This window comes from Pelobates fuscus, chromosome 10 (assembly GCF_036172605.1).
Source record: "Pelobates fuscus isolate aPelFus1 chromosome 10, aPelFus1.pri, whole genome shotgun sequence".
NCBI lineage: Eukaryota > Metazoa > Chordata > Amphibia > Anura > Pelobatidae > Pelobates > Pelobates fuscus.
In genome coordinates, this window is record NC_086326.1 from 46,495,450 (window position 1) to 46,511,584 (window position 16,135).

At 42.8% G+C, this 16,135-nt stretch overlaps 1 protein-coding gene across 1 annotated transcript in view; it reads left to right on the forward strand.

Moving 5' to 3' along the window:
* The window catches only part of STK32C (serine/threonine kinase 32C), a 268,447-nt gene that overhangs the window by 216,365 nt on the left and 35,947 nt on the right, over positions 1–16,135 (forward strand). The window contains exon 3 of the mRNA XM_063433558.1: positions 8,945–9,096. Coding sequence (XP_063289628.1) covers positions 8,945–9,096 — 152 coding nt within the window. The remainder of the gene's footprint in view (positions 1–8,944; positions 9,097–16,135) is intronic.

Below are 16,135 nucleotides of genomic sequence, written 5' to 3' on the forward strand. Positions count from 1 at the left end.
TTGATGATGACGATGCGTCCATGGATGTCACGTGGGTGCCCGCTAGAAGAGAAGAAGAACAGGGCGAAAGTTCAGATGGGGAGACAGAGAGGAGGAGGAGGAGGAGACCAGTTGGAAGCAGGGGGGGGTCATCGCAAGGAGCTAGTGGCACAGTCAGACAGCATGCATCGGCACCCGGGGTCAGCCCGACAGCACGCCAATCAACGCATGCTGTGTCCACCACCAGAATGCCGTCATTGCAGAGCTCAGCAGTGTGGCATTTTTTTTTGTGTGTCTGCCTCTGACAACAGCGATGCCATTTGCAACCTGTGCCAAAGGAAACTGAGTCGTGGGAGGTCCAACACCCACCTAGGTACAACTGCTTTGCGTAGGCACATGATCTCACATCACAAACGCCTATGGGATCAACACATGAGTACAAGCAGCACGCCTACTCTAAGCCGCCATCCTCCTCCTGGTCCAGCATCTTCAGCCACGTCAACCACTGCTGTCCTTCTTGCCCCCTCTCAACCATCCGCCACTCCGTCTCCTGCCTTGAGCAGTTCCCGCTCTTCTGCCCACAGTCATGTGTCTGTTAAGGACATGTTTGAGCGTAAGAAGCCAATGTCACCAAGTCACCCCCTTGCCCAGCGTCTGACAGCTGGCTTGTCCGAACTATTAGCCCGCCAGCTTTTACCATACAATCTGGTTGAGTCTGAGGCGTTCAAAAAATTTGTAGCTATTGGGACACCGCAGTGGAAGGTACCTGGCCGGAATTTATTTTCACAAAAGGCAATCGCCAACTTGTACTCGATTGTGCAAAAGGAAGTCATGGCATGTCTGGCACACAGTGTTGGGGCAAGGGTCCATCTGACCACTGATACCTGGTCTGCAAAGCATGGTCAGGGCAGGTATATCACCTACCCTGCGCATTGGGTAAACCTGCTGATGGCTGACAAGCAAGGAATGCGTGGCATTGCAGAGGAGTTGGTGACACCGCCACGAATTGCAGGCAGTCCTGCTGCCACCTCCTCTACTCCTCCTACTCCATCCTCTTCCATAACCTCCTCGGCTGAGTCCTCTTGTGCCGCTGCTTCTTGCTCCACATCAACGGCACCCCCCCAGCTCCCCAGGTACTATTCCACATCCCGGATACGGCAGTGTCACGCCTTCTTGGGTTTGACTTGCTTGAAAGCAGAGAGTCACACCGGACAAGCACTCCTGTCCACCCTGAACGCACAGGTGGAAAAGTGGCTGACTCCGCAGCAACTGGATATCGGCAAAGTGGTGTGTGACAACGGAAAAAATTTGATAGCGGCATTGAAGTTGGGCAAGTTGACACATGTGCCGTGCATGGCACATGTGTGTAATCTGATCGTACAACGCTTTGTGCATAAGTACACAGGCTTACAGGACGTCCTGAAGCAGGCCAGGAAGGTGTGTGGCAATTTCAGGCGTTCCTACACGGCCATGGCTCACTTTGCCGATATCCAGAGGCGAAATAACATGCCAGTGAGGCGCTTGATTTGCGACAGCCCTACACGTTGGAATTCAACACTCCTAATGTTCGACCGCCTGCTCCAACAAGAAAAAGCTGTTAATGAATATTTGTATGACCGGGGTGCTAGGACAGCCTCTGGGGAGCTGGGAATGTTTTTGCCACGTTACTGGACGCTCATGCGCAATGCCTGTAGGCTCATGCGTCCTTTTGAGGAGGTGACAAACCTAGTCAGTCGCAACGAAGGCACCATCAGCGACATCATACCATTTGTTTTCTTCATGGAGCGTGCCCTGCGAAGAGTGCTGGATCAGGCTGTAGATGAGCGTGAAGAGGAAGAGGAAGAGTTGTGGTCACCATCACCACCAGAAACAGCCTTATCAGCATCGCTTGCTGGACCTGCGGCAACGCTGGAAGAGGATTGTGAGGAAGAGGAGTCAGAGGAGGATTGTAGCTTTGAGGAGGAGGAGGAGGAGCAAGACCAAACACAACAGGCATCCCAGGGTGCTCGTTGTCACCTATCTGGTACCCGTGGTGTTGTACGTGGCTGGGGGGAAGAACATACCTTCAATGACATCAGTGAGGAGGAGGAACGGGAAATGAGTAGCTCGGCATCCAACCTTGTGCAAATGGGGTCTTTCATGCTGTCCTGCCTGTTGAGGGACCCTCGTATAAAAAGGCTGAAGGAGAACGACCTGTACTGGGTGTCCACGCTACTAGACCCCCGGTATAAGCAGAAAGTGGCGGAAATGTTACCGAATTACAACAAGTCGGAAAGGATGCAGCATTTGCTAAATAAATTAAAAAGTATGCTTTACACAGCGTATAAGGGTGATGTCACAGCACAACGGGAATCTAACAGGGGGAGAGGTGGAAGTCATCCTCCTCCTCCTCCTCCTCCCACGACCACGCCGGCAAGGACAGGACGCTTTAAAGGCGTGTTGTTGATGGAGGACATGCGGACCTTTTTAAGTCCTATGCATCGCCACAGCCCTTCGGGATCCACCCTCAGAGAGCGACTCGACCGACAGGTAGCAGACTACCTCGCCTTAACTGCAGATATCGACACTCTGAGGAGCGATGAACCCCTTGACTACTGGGTGTGCAGGCTTGACCTGTGGCCTGAGCTATCCCAATTTGCGATAGAACTTCTGGCCTGCCCCGCTTCAAGTGTCCTGTCAGAAAGGACCTTCAGTGCAGCAGGAGGTATTGTCACTGAGAAGAGAAGTCGCTTAGGTCAAAAAAGTCTAGATTACCTCACCTTTATTAAGATGAATGAGGGATGGATCCCGAAGGGACTGACACTGGGCGATACATTCGCTTAAAAAAGGCCTGATGAGATGAGCTGCCTTGGGCTAAAAATGGTCCACTGCTGTATTTTAGCTCTGAATGACGTTTGACTTGCGTGACTTATCCGCCACCAACTAGGGTTCAAGCCGCCATGTTTTAGGGCACTTTCTGCCTGTGAAACAAACATCAATTTTTCTGCCCGCTGCTACAGCAGCGGCTGCAACAATACCAAATTTTTCAGGCATGTGTACATGCCTAATTTTTAGCCCCACTGGTGCAAGTGGACTGATTACAATTACAGGGCCTCTAAAGAGTCCTGTATTGTTATTTGTCGTCACTACCTTCCCGCGTCGGGAAGATTTCTTGCACAGGGCGCCCAAAGGCCTAAGGCTGGCCCTGCGCATGGGTCAGTGGCTCTGCACCAGACTTCCCTCCAATTGATCAAAGTTAAAGGATTTCAAGTGGACTGATTACAATTACAGGGCCTCTAAAGAGTCCTGTATTGTTATTTGTCGTCACTACCTTCCCGCGTCGGGAGTGGGTCATTTGCGCCCCTGCTGCCTTCCTTGCATGTGGTAGCTGTTTGTCAGGGATTTGTCAATCCATATCTGCCAAGTGACCCTATGTAGGGGGAACAGTCTCTATTCTGCTCTGTGTCAGTGTGTATCAGGGATCATTAGGATAGGTGTCAATCCATATCTGCCAAGTGACCCTATGTAGGGGGAACAGTCTCTATTCTGCTCTGTGTCAGTGTGTATCAGGGGTTTTGAGGACAGGTGTCAATCCATATCTGCCAAGTGACCCTATGTAGGGGGAACAGTCTCTATTCTTCTCTGTGTCAGTGTGTATCATGGTCTCTGTGGACGGTGAACAGTCTCTATTCTGCTCTGTGTCAGTGTGTATCTTGGTCTCTGTGGACAGGGAACAGTCTCTATTCTGCTCTGTGTCAGTGTGTATCAGGGTGTCAGGGTACCTGAAGCCTCTACCTCCGAAAGAGGTAGAGACTTAGTAGTTTACTCCTCCAGCAGGTCGGCTTCCTCCATCCCTCGCGGCTCTCCTAGACACTCTCACGCCGGCCGCGAGGGATCCGTCTCATTTTATGACGTCACGCACGCTGCCCGACGTCATGACGTCAGTCCGGACCGATCTGTCACTCAAGTGACTGGAAGCCACTCAGGACTCGTCGGAGGCGGGTATACTCACTGTAACCAGGGTATTTAAACCTGTTTCTCCCATTCACTCATTGTCCTGTCGTGGTTCTAGCCTGTCTAGTCACACAGTGCTCTGGCGATTTCAGTTATTCCTTTGGTTCCGACCCGGCTAGTTTGACTTACTCTGTTTCCCTCTGGTATCCTTGACCCGGCTTGTTCCTCGCTCACCTGTCCTCTCGTTCCCTCGACCTCGGCTTGTTTCTGACCATTCTCTTTACTCTCCGTACGTTAGTCCGGCCATTCTAAGGTCCGGTATACGTATCCTGTCCTGTTTGTACTTTGCGTGTTGGATCCCTGTCCCGATCCTGACACAGGGGTTTTGAGGAGAGGTGTCAATCCATATCTGCCAAGTGACCCTATGTAGGGGGAACAGGCTCTATTCTGCTCTGTGTCAGTGTGTATCAGGGATCATTAGGATAGGTGTCAATCCATATCTGCCAAGTGACCCTATGTAGGGGGAACAGTCCCTATTCTGCTCTGTGTCAGTGTGTATCAGGGGTTTTGAGGACAGGTGTCAATCCATATCTGCCAAGTGACCCTATGTAGGGGGAACAGTCTCTATTCTGCTCTGTGTCAGTGTGTATCAGGGGTTTTGAGGACAGGTGTCAATCCATATCTGCCAAGTGACCCTATGTAGGGGGAACAGTCCCTATTCTGCTCTGTGTCAGTGTGTATCAGTGGTTTTGAGGACAGGTGTCAATCCATATCTGCCAAGTGACCCTATGTAGGGGGAACAGTCTCTATTCTGCTCTGTGTCAGTGTGTATCAGGGCTGGGCTTTGAGGACAGGTGTCAATGTTAGGTGATTTCTGCCCTTTATGGATTAAAAGCAGACTCTGCATCAACTGTGCAATTTTCCATGGGAGTTTTGCCATGGATCCCCCTCTGTCATGCCACAGTCCAGGTGTTAGTCCCCTTGAAACAACTTTTCCATCACTATTGTGGCCAGAAAGAGTCCCTGTTGTTTTTAAAATTCGCCTGCCCATTGAAGTCAATGGCGGTTCGCCGGTTCGCGAACATTTGCGGAAGTTCGCGTTCGCCGTTCGCGAACCGAAAATTCCGGGTTCGCTACAACACTATTTGCCAATAAAGGTGCCCATTAGATTCGAGTAAGTACGGTAGATTAACCTACCTCAAATCCTCATACATTGCAAGCTTGTCTGAGCAGGGCATTCTTAACATCTACATTTACCATTTCTATAACATTAAGGTGCTGCGATATATGTTAATTCTATACAAATGCTAATAATAATGGGATTATTTGTATCCTGCTGCTGTACATACATTTCTGTATTTTTACATTAAATTATGCAATAGTTGTGACCTCTCCCCATAGACACAATACACATGCAATAATAAATACCTTAGCATTACATATATGCCCTTACTTATTTACTACAACTAGTATTGCCCATGGGATAGAGGAGTGCGGTTGCCTGGACATAACCTTTTTCCCGCAATATTCCTATACTTGTAACAAAACAATTGAGAAACTGAAAACATGTTTAACACTGTGTTGGCCACTCCAGAGTGCTGATATGTTGACTTCTTTGCCCATAAGGACTTATGATAATGCTAAACTCAGAATATTCTTTGGTACAAATAGCATAAGGGTATACACTCCACGTGAGGTCCCTCTGTGCCTATAAGCAGGTGTTTGTAGGCTGCATACCTTGAGCCATTTTCTATTCCAATTAATTTGCTGACAGGATGTTTTATAACTGACTTGCGATGTAAAGCTCATATTAAGTGTCTGTCAGTGTGTTATAATGAATGTTTTCCTGTGCAGTCCGTAACCTCATGCACTGTTCTATGAATGACAGTCTTAAGGAATTATATTTCAGGGGAAAAAATGTTCTCACTGAGCCCAAGGTTTGATAGATGACGACTGCTTGTGGAACACTTTATTTGTCTACTGTGAACATATTTTACCAATTCTTTATAGTTACAATTAAATAACTGGCAAAAGGTCCTACAAGAAACAAAATGGCATAGTGTGGTATTTGTGTAAATTGTGAAAAGGAAATGGTTTAACATTACAGTAGCTTACAAATATGTTTTGACTTTTATAAACAGCATGAAAAAAGAAAACACAAACAGCAGTCTAAAATGCAATCTTTTGTTAGTGCCAGCAGATATGCAACATTTTTGTTAAGCTGTAACAGAAACAACAGGGAGCTTGATCTATTGGCACTAATAAAATCTAATATTTTGATGTGTTGAGGAATGGTGACCTATTAGTTTTTTGTTTTGTTTTTTATAATTTTTTAACTTTTGTTTTTTCTTCTCATACTGTATTATAGCGGATGTATAAAAACTGAGAACACCTATCCTTTTACAATAATAATTTTCTTCTTTTTATTATAGTTATTTAAATATTGGATTCACTTAACCCTTAAAGTAGTTTTGTGCAGGCTTCCTGCTGTGTCTGCATGCAGTCTTTACAAGAACAAATTGCTTACAATAAAATCATTGTCAAAACAGTTCCTATGCCTCATAGAACGTGGGGAAAAAATCATGGCAAATATACACTGCCTGGCCGGAGAAAAAAAAGTCGCCACATGGATTTAACGTTTGGTGAAATCAAATCGTAGAAAAACAACAGTAGACATGGTAGTGAATTAGGGATAACAACACATGAGAAGGATTTGGGAATTGTTATAGACAACATATTAGGCAGCAATATGCAATGTCAATCAGCCGTTGCTAAGGCCAGTAAGGTTTTGTCATGTATAAATAGGGGCATAAATTCTCAGGATGAAAATATGATTTTGCCTCTTTATAAATCGCTGGTAAGACGACACCTTGAATATGCTGTGCAATTTTGGGCACCTGTATCATGGCACTAGAAAAAGTGCAGAGACGAGCTACAAAATGGATAACAGGAATTGAGCATTTTAGTCACGAAGAAAGGTTAACAAATTTAAACCTCTTTAGTTTAGAAAAACGTCGCCTGAGAGGGGACATTATACAAACATATCCGGGGCCAGTACACACCATAATCTGGAAATCTATTCATAAACAGGACTATAAATAGGACACAAGGTCACGCAGTTAGGCTGGAAGAAAGGAGATTTAATCTAAGGCAAAGAAAAGGTTTTTTTATGGTAAGCGCAAGAAGGATATGGAATTCTCTGCCTGAAGAGGTGGTTTTGTCCATACAGATGTTTAAACTGCAATTGGATAAATACTTACAAAAACATAACATACCGGGATATAATTTCGAATTAGTAATAGCTGCTTGATCCAAGGAGACATCTGACTGCTATTTTGGGGTCAAGAAGGAATTTTTTCCTAGTTTGTTGCAAAATTGGAAGCGCTTCAGACTAGGTTTTTTGCCTTCTTTTGAATCAACAGCAAAAACATATGTGAGGAAGGCTGAAATGGATTTACGCAAGTCTCTTTTCAGCAATGTAACTATGAACTCAAGGCTATGTTTAATAGAGAAAGTAAGAGCATTTCCAGATGCACAATGTGAATGGAACTCAAGGGATTGGGACTGAACAGCTGTGTAGCGTTAAGAAAACCACTAATCAGTGAGGCTAATCGGAAAAAAGGGTTCAATTTGCTAGGGAGCATAAAAATTGGACTCAGAGGAATGGAAGATGGCCATGTGGTTTGATGAGTCCAGATTTACCCTGTTCCACATTGATGGGCGCATCAGGGTAAGAAGAGAGGCAGATAAAGTTATGCACCCATCATTGCTAGTGCCTACTGTACAAGCCTGTTGGGACAGTGCTATGATCTGGGTTTGTTGCAGTTTGTTAGGTCTAGATTCAGCAACATTATGTGCCCAAAAATTGAGGTCAGCCAACTACCTGAATATACTGAATGACCAGGTTATTCCATCAATGGACTTTTTTTCTTCCCTGATGGCACAGGCATATTCCAAGATGACAGTGCCAGGATTCATCAGGCTCAAATGGTGAAAGAGTGGTTCAGGGAGCATGATACATAATTTTTACACATGGATTGGCCACCACAAAGTCCAGACCTTAACGCCATTGAGAATATTTGGGATGTGCTGGAGAATACTTTGCGCAGTGGTCCTGCTCTTCTCATCATCAATACAAGATCTTGGTGAAAAAATAACACTGGACAAAAATATATTTTATGACATTGCAGAAGCTTATCGAAACAATGCCACAGCAAATGTGTGCCGTAATCAAATCTAAAGGCGGCCCAGTGAAATATTGACCCTTGCCTGTATCATCGCTTCTGAACGTGTGCTGCCTGTCCTGACCTTTGGCTTCCTCGACTACTTTCTTTGTCTGATCCTTTTGTACTGCGGCAAACTTGGTCCATTGCCTCCAGTACTCCTCTTCATCTTGGGCTCCATCCACTAAACTGTGAACCCGACAGAATAACTGAGCCATAAAATGGAGCTTGAAGACCTGGCTGAAATACTCAACACCCTAACGAGACAAGTGACCAACCTGACTTAAGCAGTCCAAGAATTCCAAAATCAAGCAAGGGCACCTATGTATGATGTAGCTGCCAATCTAGTGCCCCTTCCAGAAGATACGGCTATGGCACCTGAACCCTGAATCACCATCCCTGAAAAATTTACAGGTGATCGCTTAAATCGCTTGCCTCCTGTGGCTTTTCAGGAAAAGAATAAGTGTTATATAACACCAGATAATTAAAAATTCCAAAGTATCAAAAATATACTTTACAAAAAAATTAAAACATGTGGGGAATAACAATGTTTTGGCAACTTCCTGTTGGAATAAGTTTGCTCAAATGATTACATTTTTATTTATAATTTTTGTTTTCTTTTGTGTAAGTAAAGTACTTCCTTATAAAATTTCTCAGAACAAAAAAAAATGAATTTGTATAAAATATGGACTTAACTCTTGATTGTCTGTTCCTATAAACACTTAATAAAGCTACGTTCATGTGACTATATAATAAAATTAACTCACGATATTTTCTTCCTTTCGTTATTGTTGCTCTCATTTCTGTAGGTTTGTATAGTTCAGAAAAAGGACACCGAAACAATGTATGCCATGAAATATATGAACAAACAACAGTGCATAGAGCGCGATGAAGTTCGAAATGTATTCCGGGAATTGGAGATCTTGCAGGAAATCGAACATGTTTTCTTAGTGAATCTATGGTAAGCATATTTAGCTATGTTTAGGAATAATATTTTTACAGTAAAGTGTATTGATTGTTTTGTCAGTATAGATTATAGAACATTTCTAACCATTTGTGAAAAAAAAAATCAAATGATGGTGATATTTGCTCTCTGGGAAGTTTGAATCAGTGTTTAGTGAACAGTCAACCATTGCTTGATTGTATTTTATTTATTTTTTTGAATTTATTTTCTTTAATATACAATGAGGGTTTTCATAGTGCTGTGCTGCACATTTTATTTGTGTACATGTAGCTTTGAATATACTGTTTTGCTTTTAATATTTTTTTCAATCAATATTTTTTATTAAAGAAGCTCTTTCACCTCTGAAATAAAGATATAATCATGTAATAACAGCAAAAGATGGCCTGGACACTCATGGATTAATCAATGGCAGTTTTAATGGAATTCCATGTATCAAACTTGACAAAAGCCTTGTCTTTGAGGTCCATTAAAACTGCCTTTGATTAACTTTTGAGCTCCTGGAGCATCTTTTGCTCTTGTTACATGTATATAGAGTTTGTACCAAACTTGGTACGGTTTGTGCCTTGGCTGTTGATTATTGAAGAGTGTGGTTGCTGCCCGTAACAATAAAGATATAATCGTTGAAATTCCATCACAATCAATTGTTCTTATAAAGTAAAGTAGAGACTACTAGGTTTTTAAAAGTTGGCAAAAGGCAGAGCATCCACTGTCATTTTTTGTGAAAAGCCACAGCTGTTGATAGTTGTGTATGTAGAAAAGAGGCATCTTCTTATTTTTTGAATGGGTTTTATAGAGGAGCCCATGGTCTTCACGTTCATCCATAGCCCTCAATGTTGTTGTCTCACCTGTAAGAGTACAATAGTGACAAGGTCTCCTGGTGGGTGAAACACCAGAAGCTGGAGAAGGTCACCAGATTAAAGATGGTATAAAATATTGAGTTTGTCTCCTGTAATGTTCTCCCCTCGCCCACGTGGACATGTCCAGTCTGGAGGTCTTTGCAAAATTGGAAGAGCTGTCTTAATGAACAATTATCATCACATTTTCACTTTTCATTTCTTAAAAGTTTATTACATATAATGAAACTTTTTTTTTTTTTTTAACGTTGTATATGCACTTTTTAAAAAAACAAATTCACTTTATCTGGCTTAGCAGATAAGCAACTGCAACTGCAACTTCTGCTCAACTTTAGGTTTAGTAACAGGTGGTCTGATAACAGTATAGTCTTATCCAACAGAAAAAAGGAATTTTCTCTAAATAAAAAAAAAAGTATATATACATAATTTAAGAAAATATTAATTATTTAATTATATGTACTAAACTTTTAAAATACAAAACGTAAAACTTGATGACAGATCTCATTGAAGGCGTTTTCAAGAAAATGATTACAGAAGCCATCATAGCTACAAAATGCATATGAATAGGGTTCTTCACTAAAGTCCACATGCCTCCAATTGAGATTATCAAACTAATCTGGCATCTTCCATCCGAATTCAGAATGCTCAAGCTTTATTCATAACTGGATTTTCTAATATAACCTCCAAATTAGAATGAATGTCTGATATCCAAGAATGAAAATACACAACTGAATGCTCAATTGCAATGAGGATTAGATAGAATTGGCAGCTATGTGCTTACACATTTGATGTAAACCAAATGTACTTATGGTTCAACCAAATATTCACTATTCGGTTAAACCAAATTTCAGAGTTTTGTTTTTGCTCGAATAGATATTGTAATTATTACCAAAAGCTTTTATTAGCACAATTTTGATAATCTCCATGGGAGAAAGGGTTAACTCCAGAGAAGGGTCCCTTGTACCCCAATAATGCATAAGCCGTCTTGATATGTAAACTGCTTGCTTCAATTTAAATGAAGACCAGAGTGCTGAAACTAGAACCTCCGCAAGTATATATTTTTTATAACGCATTACATGTTAATATGGATTTTTATTATAAAATAATGTTATATAATAAGGTAATAATACTGTTATTATATAATAATATATAGGATTAATCGTGCCTGCCATTCTTTTGCAGTTGATACATGGTGTAGCATTGGACTGGATAATAACAGGGATGTACTTTAAAAAACTAATGGAAATTTCACTGTAGCTTTCCTGATAAAATATTTTTTCTAACTAGCAAATATTACAACATAGAACAATGTTCTAATAATATGACTACATAGAATAACAAGCAGCTATGATACCGGAGAAACTGACGGAAGCCAAGCACAGAGAGATGGACACAGGTTTCTTCAGGAAGGAAGAGATTCTTTATTGGATCACCGATCGGGACTCAGAGGGACTAATGTCACCAAAATACAGCAAGTTCTGAGCCCCGGACAATAGTGCAGGCTCCTTATATAGGCATATAACTCCTCCCATATTAAGCTCCACCCGCACATTCTCTCAACCAATCAACCCAAATAAGAATTAACTTCCTGTTTGACCGCATGGCCTGTCCAGCACAATGGAGGAGGGGGAATACTATATCCTGTATTCTTGCACATGCTCCGTACACTACTGATCGTATCTTGCCTCGTGCAACCATCTGATCGATACGTCAGCATATGCACGTACACATGCCACGTGGTAATCTCGGCCTACTAAATTTATTTTTACCGAGATTCCACCACATTCCCCCCTTTGATGCCTCTTGATATTTTACAATTACTTGAGGCATCACATAACCTTAGTTTTGCTTACACCGCAAGTTACCTTGAACCAGACCAGACTTATCTTATGATGTGAATCTTTTAACACTCATCTTCCTGCATTGGTTCTCCTTGATCTAGAGCCTTATACTTATATATCGCCATTATCTGTGCAGCAGCCTTCCTCTCTGCTATACTTCCTATCAGGCTTTGCACAGACCTAACTACTAGGGGTATAAGACACGGTAGGAGTAGACACAACAGTAAAATCAGTAGGACTCCACCTACCACTGCCTTAAGCCCTCCAAACCACTCATACCAGCTACCAAACCAACTACTTGGATTGTACCCTTTCCATACCTGAGTAGGCACATGCGCTAGTTTAACCATATGGCTAGTAAGCTCAGCTATTGCTTGCCCTTCGTCATCTATTTGGAGACAGCAATTGCTTAGGTTAAACTTCCCACATACACCTCCCTCTACTGCCAAAAGGTAATCCAAGGCTAACCTATTCTGGTATACTGCTGTCCTCATCCTGGTATTATGTTTCGCTAGAAGATTGAGCGCTTGTGATGTTTCGTTAGTGATAATCTCAACCACCGCCTGTAACCTTATAATGCGGTTGAGCATATAAATAGGGGTTCTATAACCAAAGGTACCATCCTCAGCCCACGTGGCTGGCCCATAATAATCTATGATACGCTGGGGAGGCCATTCATTATCTTCCCAGGTGCCTATCTCTAAGGGTCCCCTTTTCTTCCTATGATTCACATCATACACTTTAACACCTAAAGTCCCACCTGTTTCAATCGGTAACAAGAAGAAGGATGGTTTGAGCATACCCAACACACATGCCCCTTCCCAGTCCTGTGGCAGCTCCGAATAGGCTTTCTTACCACAGATCCAGTACAAATTTGCTGGGGCTCTCCAGGTAGATGTGATGGATAAATCAAACCACACATCCTTTAAACTGGCATATCTAGCAAACGGGTTAGATGGTTCTGAGACATTTGAAGCCGACCACCAAGTTGTATTTTTAGTATCATCATCATAAGCTTTTTGCCCTAGACAAGTTAATTCTCCTACAGAAGTATTATACATTATTCCTTTCCTTGCTATGCAAACATAACCTATGATGGAGGTCTTTAATCTCCACTCAGATTTACCTCTAACACTCATATGATAATCGGCTTGTGTAGATATTAATTGGTCAACTGCCTCAGAACCGGACATTACCTCCTTTGCTTCCCAAGGCCATTGGTCTCCCATGTTAGTACCTCCACACACATAGCAGTTGGTAACATTAAGACTACCGGCAATACTTTCGGCTAAATCTATGAACAGGTTTTTAGCGTTATGGGGGATCTTATTATCTATACTCATCTCTTCATAAAAGGAATGGTATACTTGATGAGTCTGGGAGGATACCGTATCAGTCTCTATTCCTATAAACAATAATGTCCCAGGATCTAAACCCGTCCCGTATATCTGAAACCCAAATAAATTTCCATACTTATCTAGGAACTTGTCGGGGTTATTAATAAGTATATGGACTGGGTTGCATTCCATAGACTTACAATAAGGGCTAGTCGGCAACTTAGTCACTATCATGTCTTTATCTACTGTCTGTCCCCAAGTCGCCCACCCCACACAAGACCAATATGGGCAAAAGTTATAGTCTTTATTTGGGCATCTAGGACTTACATATTTATTTTTACTACTGGGACAAATATATTTATCATTAGACCCATACGTCCTCTCCCATCTAAGATCCCCACATACATTCCACGGTTTTCTACCACTCGATATTGCTTTACACGCATCAAATAGCAGAACACCCGAAGAATGTACGGATTCTAACACCGTCTTATTAATTAGGGTCCCCTGAGGATCTCCATTCCTGAGAGTCAACCAAATTGTACGAGGTTGATACTCTGGACTGAAGCACTTAGGTTCTCCTACTCCTAAATGGCACACACTATAGTCTATATTTAGGTATCTACATCTTGATACCTCTCCTTTACACTCGTATTGTGAATGCCAAATTAGGGTTTGGGAAATATGGTTACCTGTTCTCGTAGTCTTAATGCATACCTCACAGCTAGGAGTGTCGGTACCTCTACCTTCCTGAATATAAAAACACATATAAATAAACACAATCAAAAGCACATCTTTCGCCGTCATCCTCAGTCTTCGTCCGTGCGATGGAACCTCAGCTTCCAGGATGTGAGGGCTGCAGGGAATGGAGTTCTGCTCGTCTTCACAGGTGTCCCTTCGAGACTTTCCTGGCTTATACACTATGTGTTGGTAAGCGGACAGGCTTTATTATGGCCTTCTCACTCACACCTGTAACAATAAAATTTGTAATCCACAATAATTCCTCGTTACTCCAACTGAGTAGTGCGTTTCAACCGGATCTTGCAGGGATTCTCTGGATCTGCTGTAACTTGCCAAGAATCGACTGCTGCTGGCTTAACCCTGGAGTGATGTATCCACGGAGTCACTTCTGCTACTTTTATCGCTGTAGGGGTAGACAAAAGAACAACATAAGGACCTCTCCACTTGGGCCCTAACGGTACATTATTCCACTCTTTAATCCACACTTGGTCTCCTGGATGATAACTATGAACAGGGGGATAAATATTCACAGGTAATCTATCTTGTACCCATTTCTGTACCTCCTCCATAGTCTTACCCAACTCTACAACCTGCTGCCGGGTAATTCCTTCTCCCAACTGACTCAAATCCCCCCTTAAGTTACCAAGTACGGGAGGTGGTCGTCCATACATAATTTCAAAAGGAGAGAGGCCCATCCTTCTGGTAGGGGTACTGCGGATTCGCAATAGAGCTATAGGTAAGAGAACGTTCCACTTAAGTTGGGTTTCCTGACACATTTTAGCCAACTGGTTCTTAATAGTTCTATTCATTCTCTCTACCTTACCAGAACTCTGGGGTCTATATGCAGTATGAAGCCTCCACTTTATACCAAGCATATGAGTCAGTTGTTGTAGGCACTGGTGAACAAAAGCTGGACCATTGTCCGATCCTATAGAACAGGGTAGTCCATATCGGGGTATTATTTCTCGTAGCAGGAATCTCACAACTTCTCCTGCTTTCTCTGTACGAGTAGGACATGCTTCTACCCAGCCTGAATAGGTGCACACAATTACCAGCAGGTAACGATGTCCACCCGATTTAGGCATCACTGTAAAGTCTATTTGTAGATCGGACATGGGGAGTCCCCCCATAAACTGGACTCCTGGTGGCTTTACTGGTCCTTGTCTTGCATTATTCTTAGCACACGTTACACATCTGCGTACAATGGCCTGAGTCAAGTTGGACAATCTTGGTATGTAGAAATGTTTCCTGAGAGATTCTTCTGTACTGTCTCTCCCAGAATGTGTCCCGTTATGATAGTTCTGGACAATTTCTACTGCTAGTGATGCTGGTATAACTATTCTTCCATCTTCTAGCTGATACCACTTGTTCTCCAAATACTTTCCCGGTTCAGTCTTTAACCACTCCTCTTCTTGAGCTGTATAAACTGGAGTCCATTGAGACAGTGGAGTTGGTATAAGAGCAGCTATATGCCCCACATACTCCTGTCTTCCTGATTCAGCAGCACGCTTAGCTGCACCATCTGCCATCCGATTTCCCTTGGTTACATCACCATCTCCTCTCAGATGCGCTCGACAATGTATGATACCGACTTCTTTCGGCTCCCACACTGCTTCCAATAGTTGTAGGATTTCAGCTGCGTATTTGATTTCTTTGCCTTCTGAATTCAGTAGTCCTCTTTCTTTATACAAAGCTCCGTGGGCATGAGTGGTTAAGAACGCATACTTAGAGTCCGTATAGATATTTACTCTTAAACCTTCAGCCAGTTGTAACGCTCGTGTTAGTGCTATCAATTCTGCCTTTTGTGCTGATGTTCCTTTCGCCAGTGGCCGAGCTTCTATCACCTTGTCTATTGTTGTTACTGCATATCCTGCATAGCGAATCCCTTCTTTCACATAACTACTGCCGTCGGTATAATATTGAACATCGGGGTTCTGGATGGGAAAATCACGAAGATCTGGTCTACTTGAGAATACTTCATCCATTACTTCCAAACAATCATGTTGACTTTCAGTAGGTTGTGGCAAAAGGGTAGCTGGATTTAAGGTGTTTACAGTCTCTAAATGCACTCTTGGGTTTTCACACAACATTGCTTGATACTTGGTCATACGGCTGTTACTAAACCAATGATTTCCTTTGTAATCCAACAACGTCTGTACTGCATGTGGGACTCGTACATAAAGTTCTTGACCCAGAGTGAGTTTATCGGCTTCAGCTACTAGCAGGGCGGCTGCAGCTACGGCTCTTAGACAAGGTGGAAGTC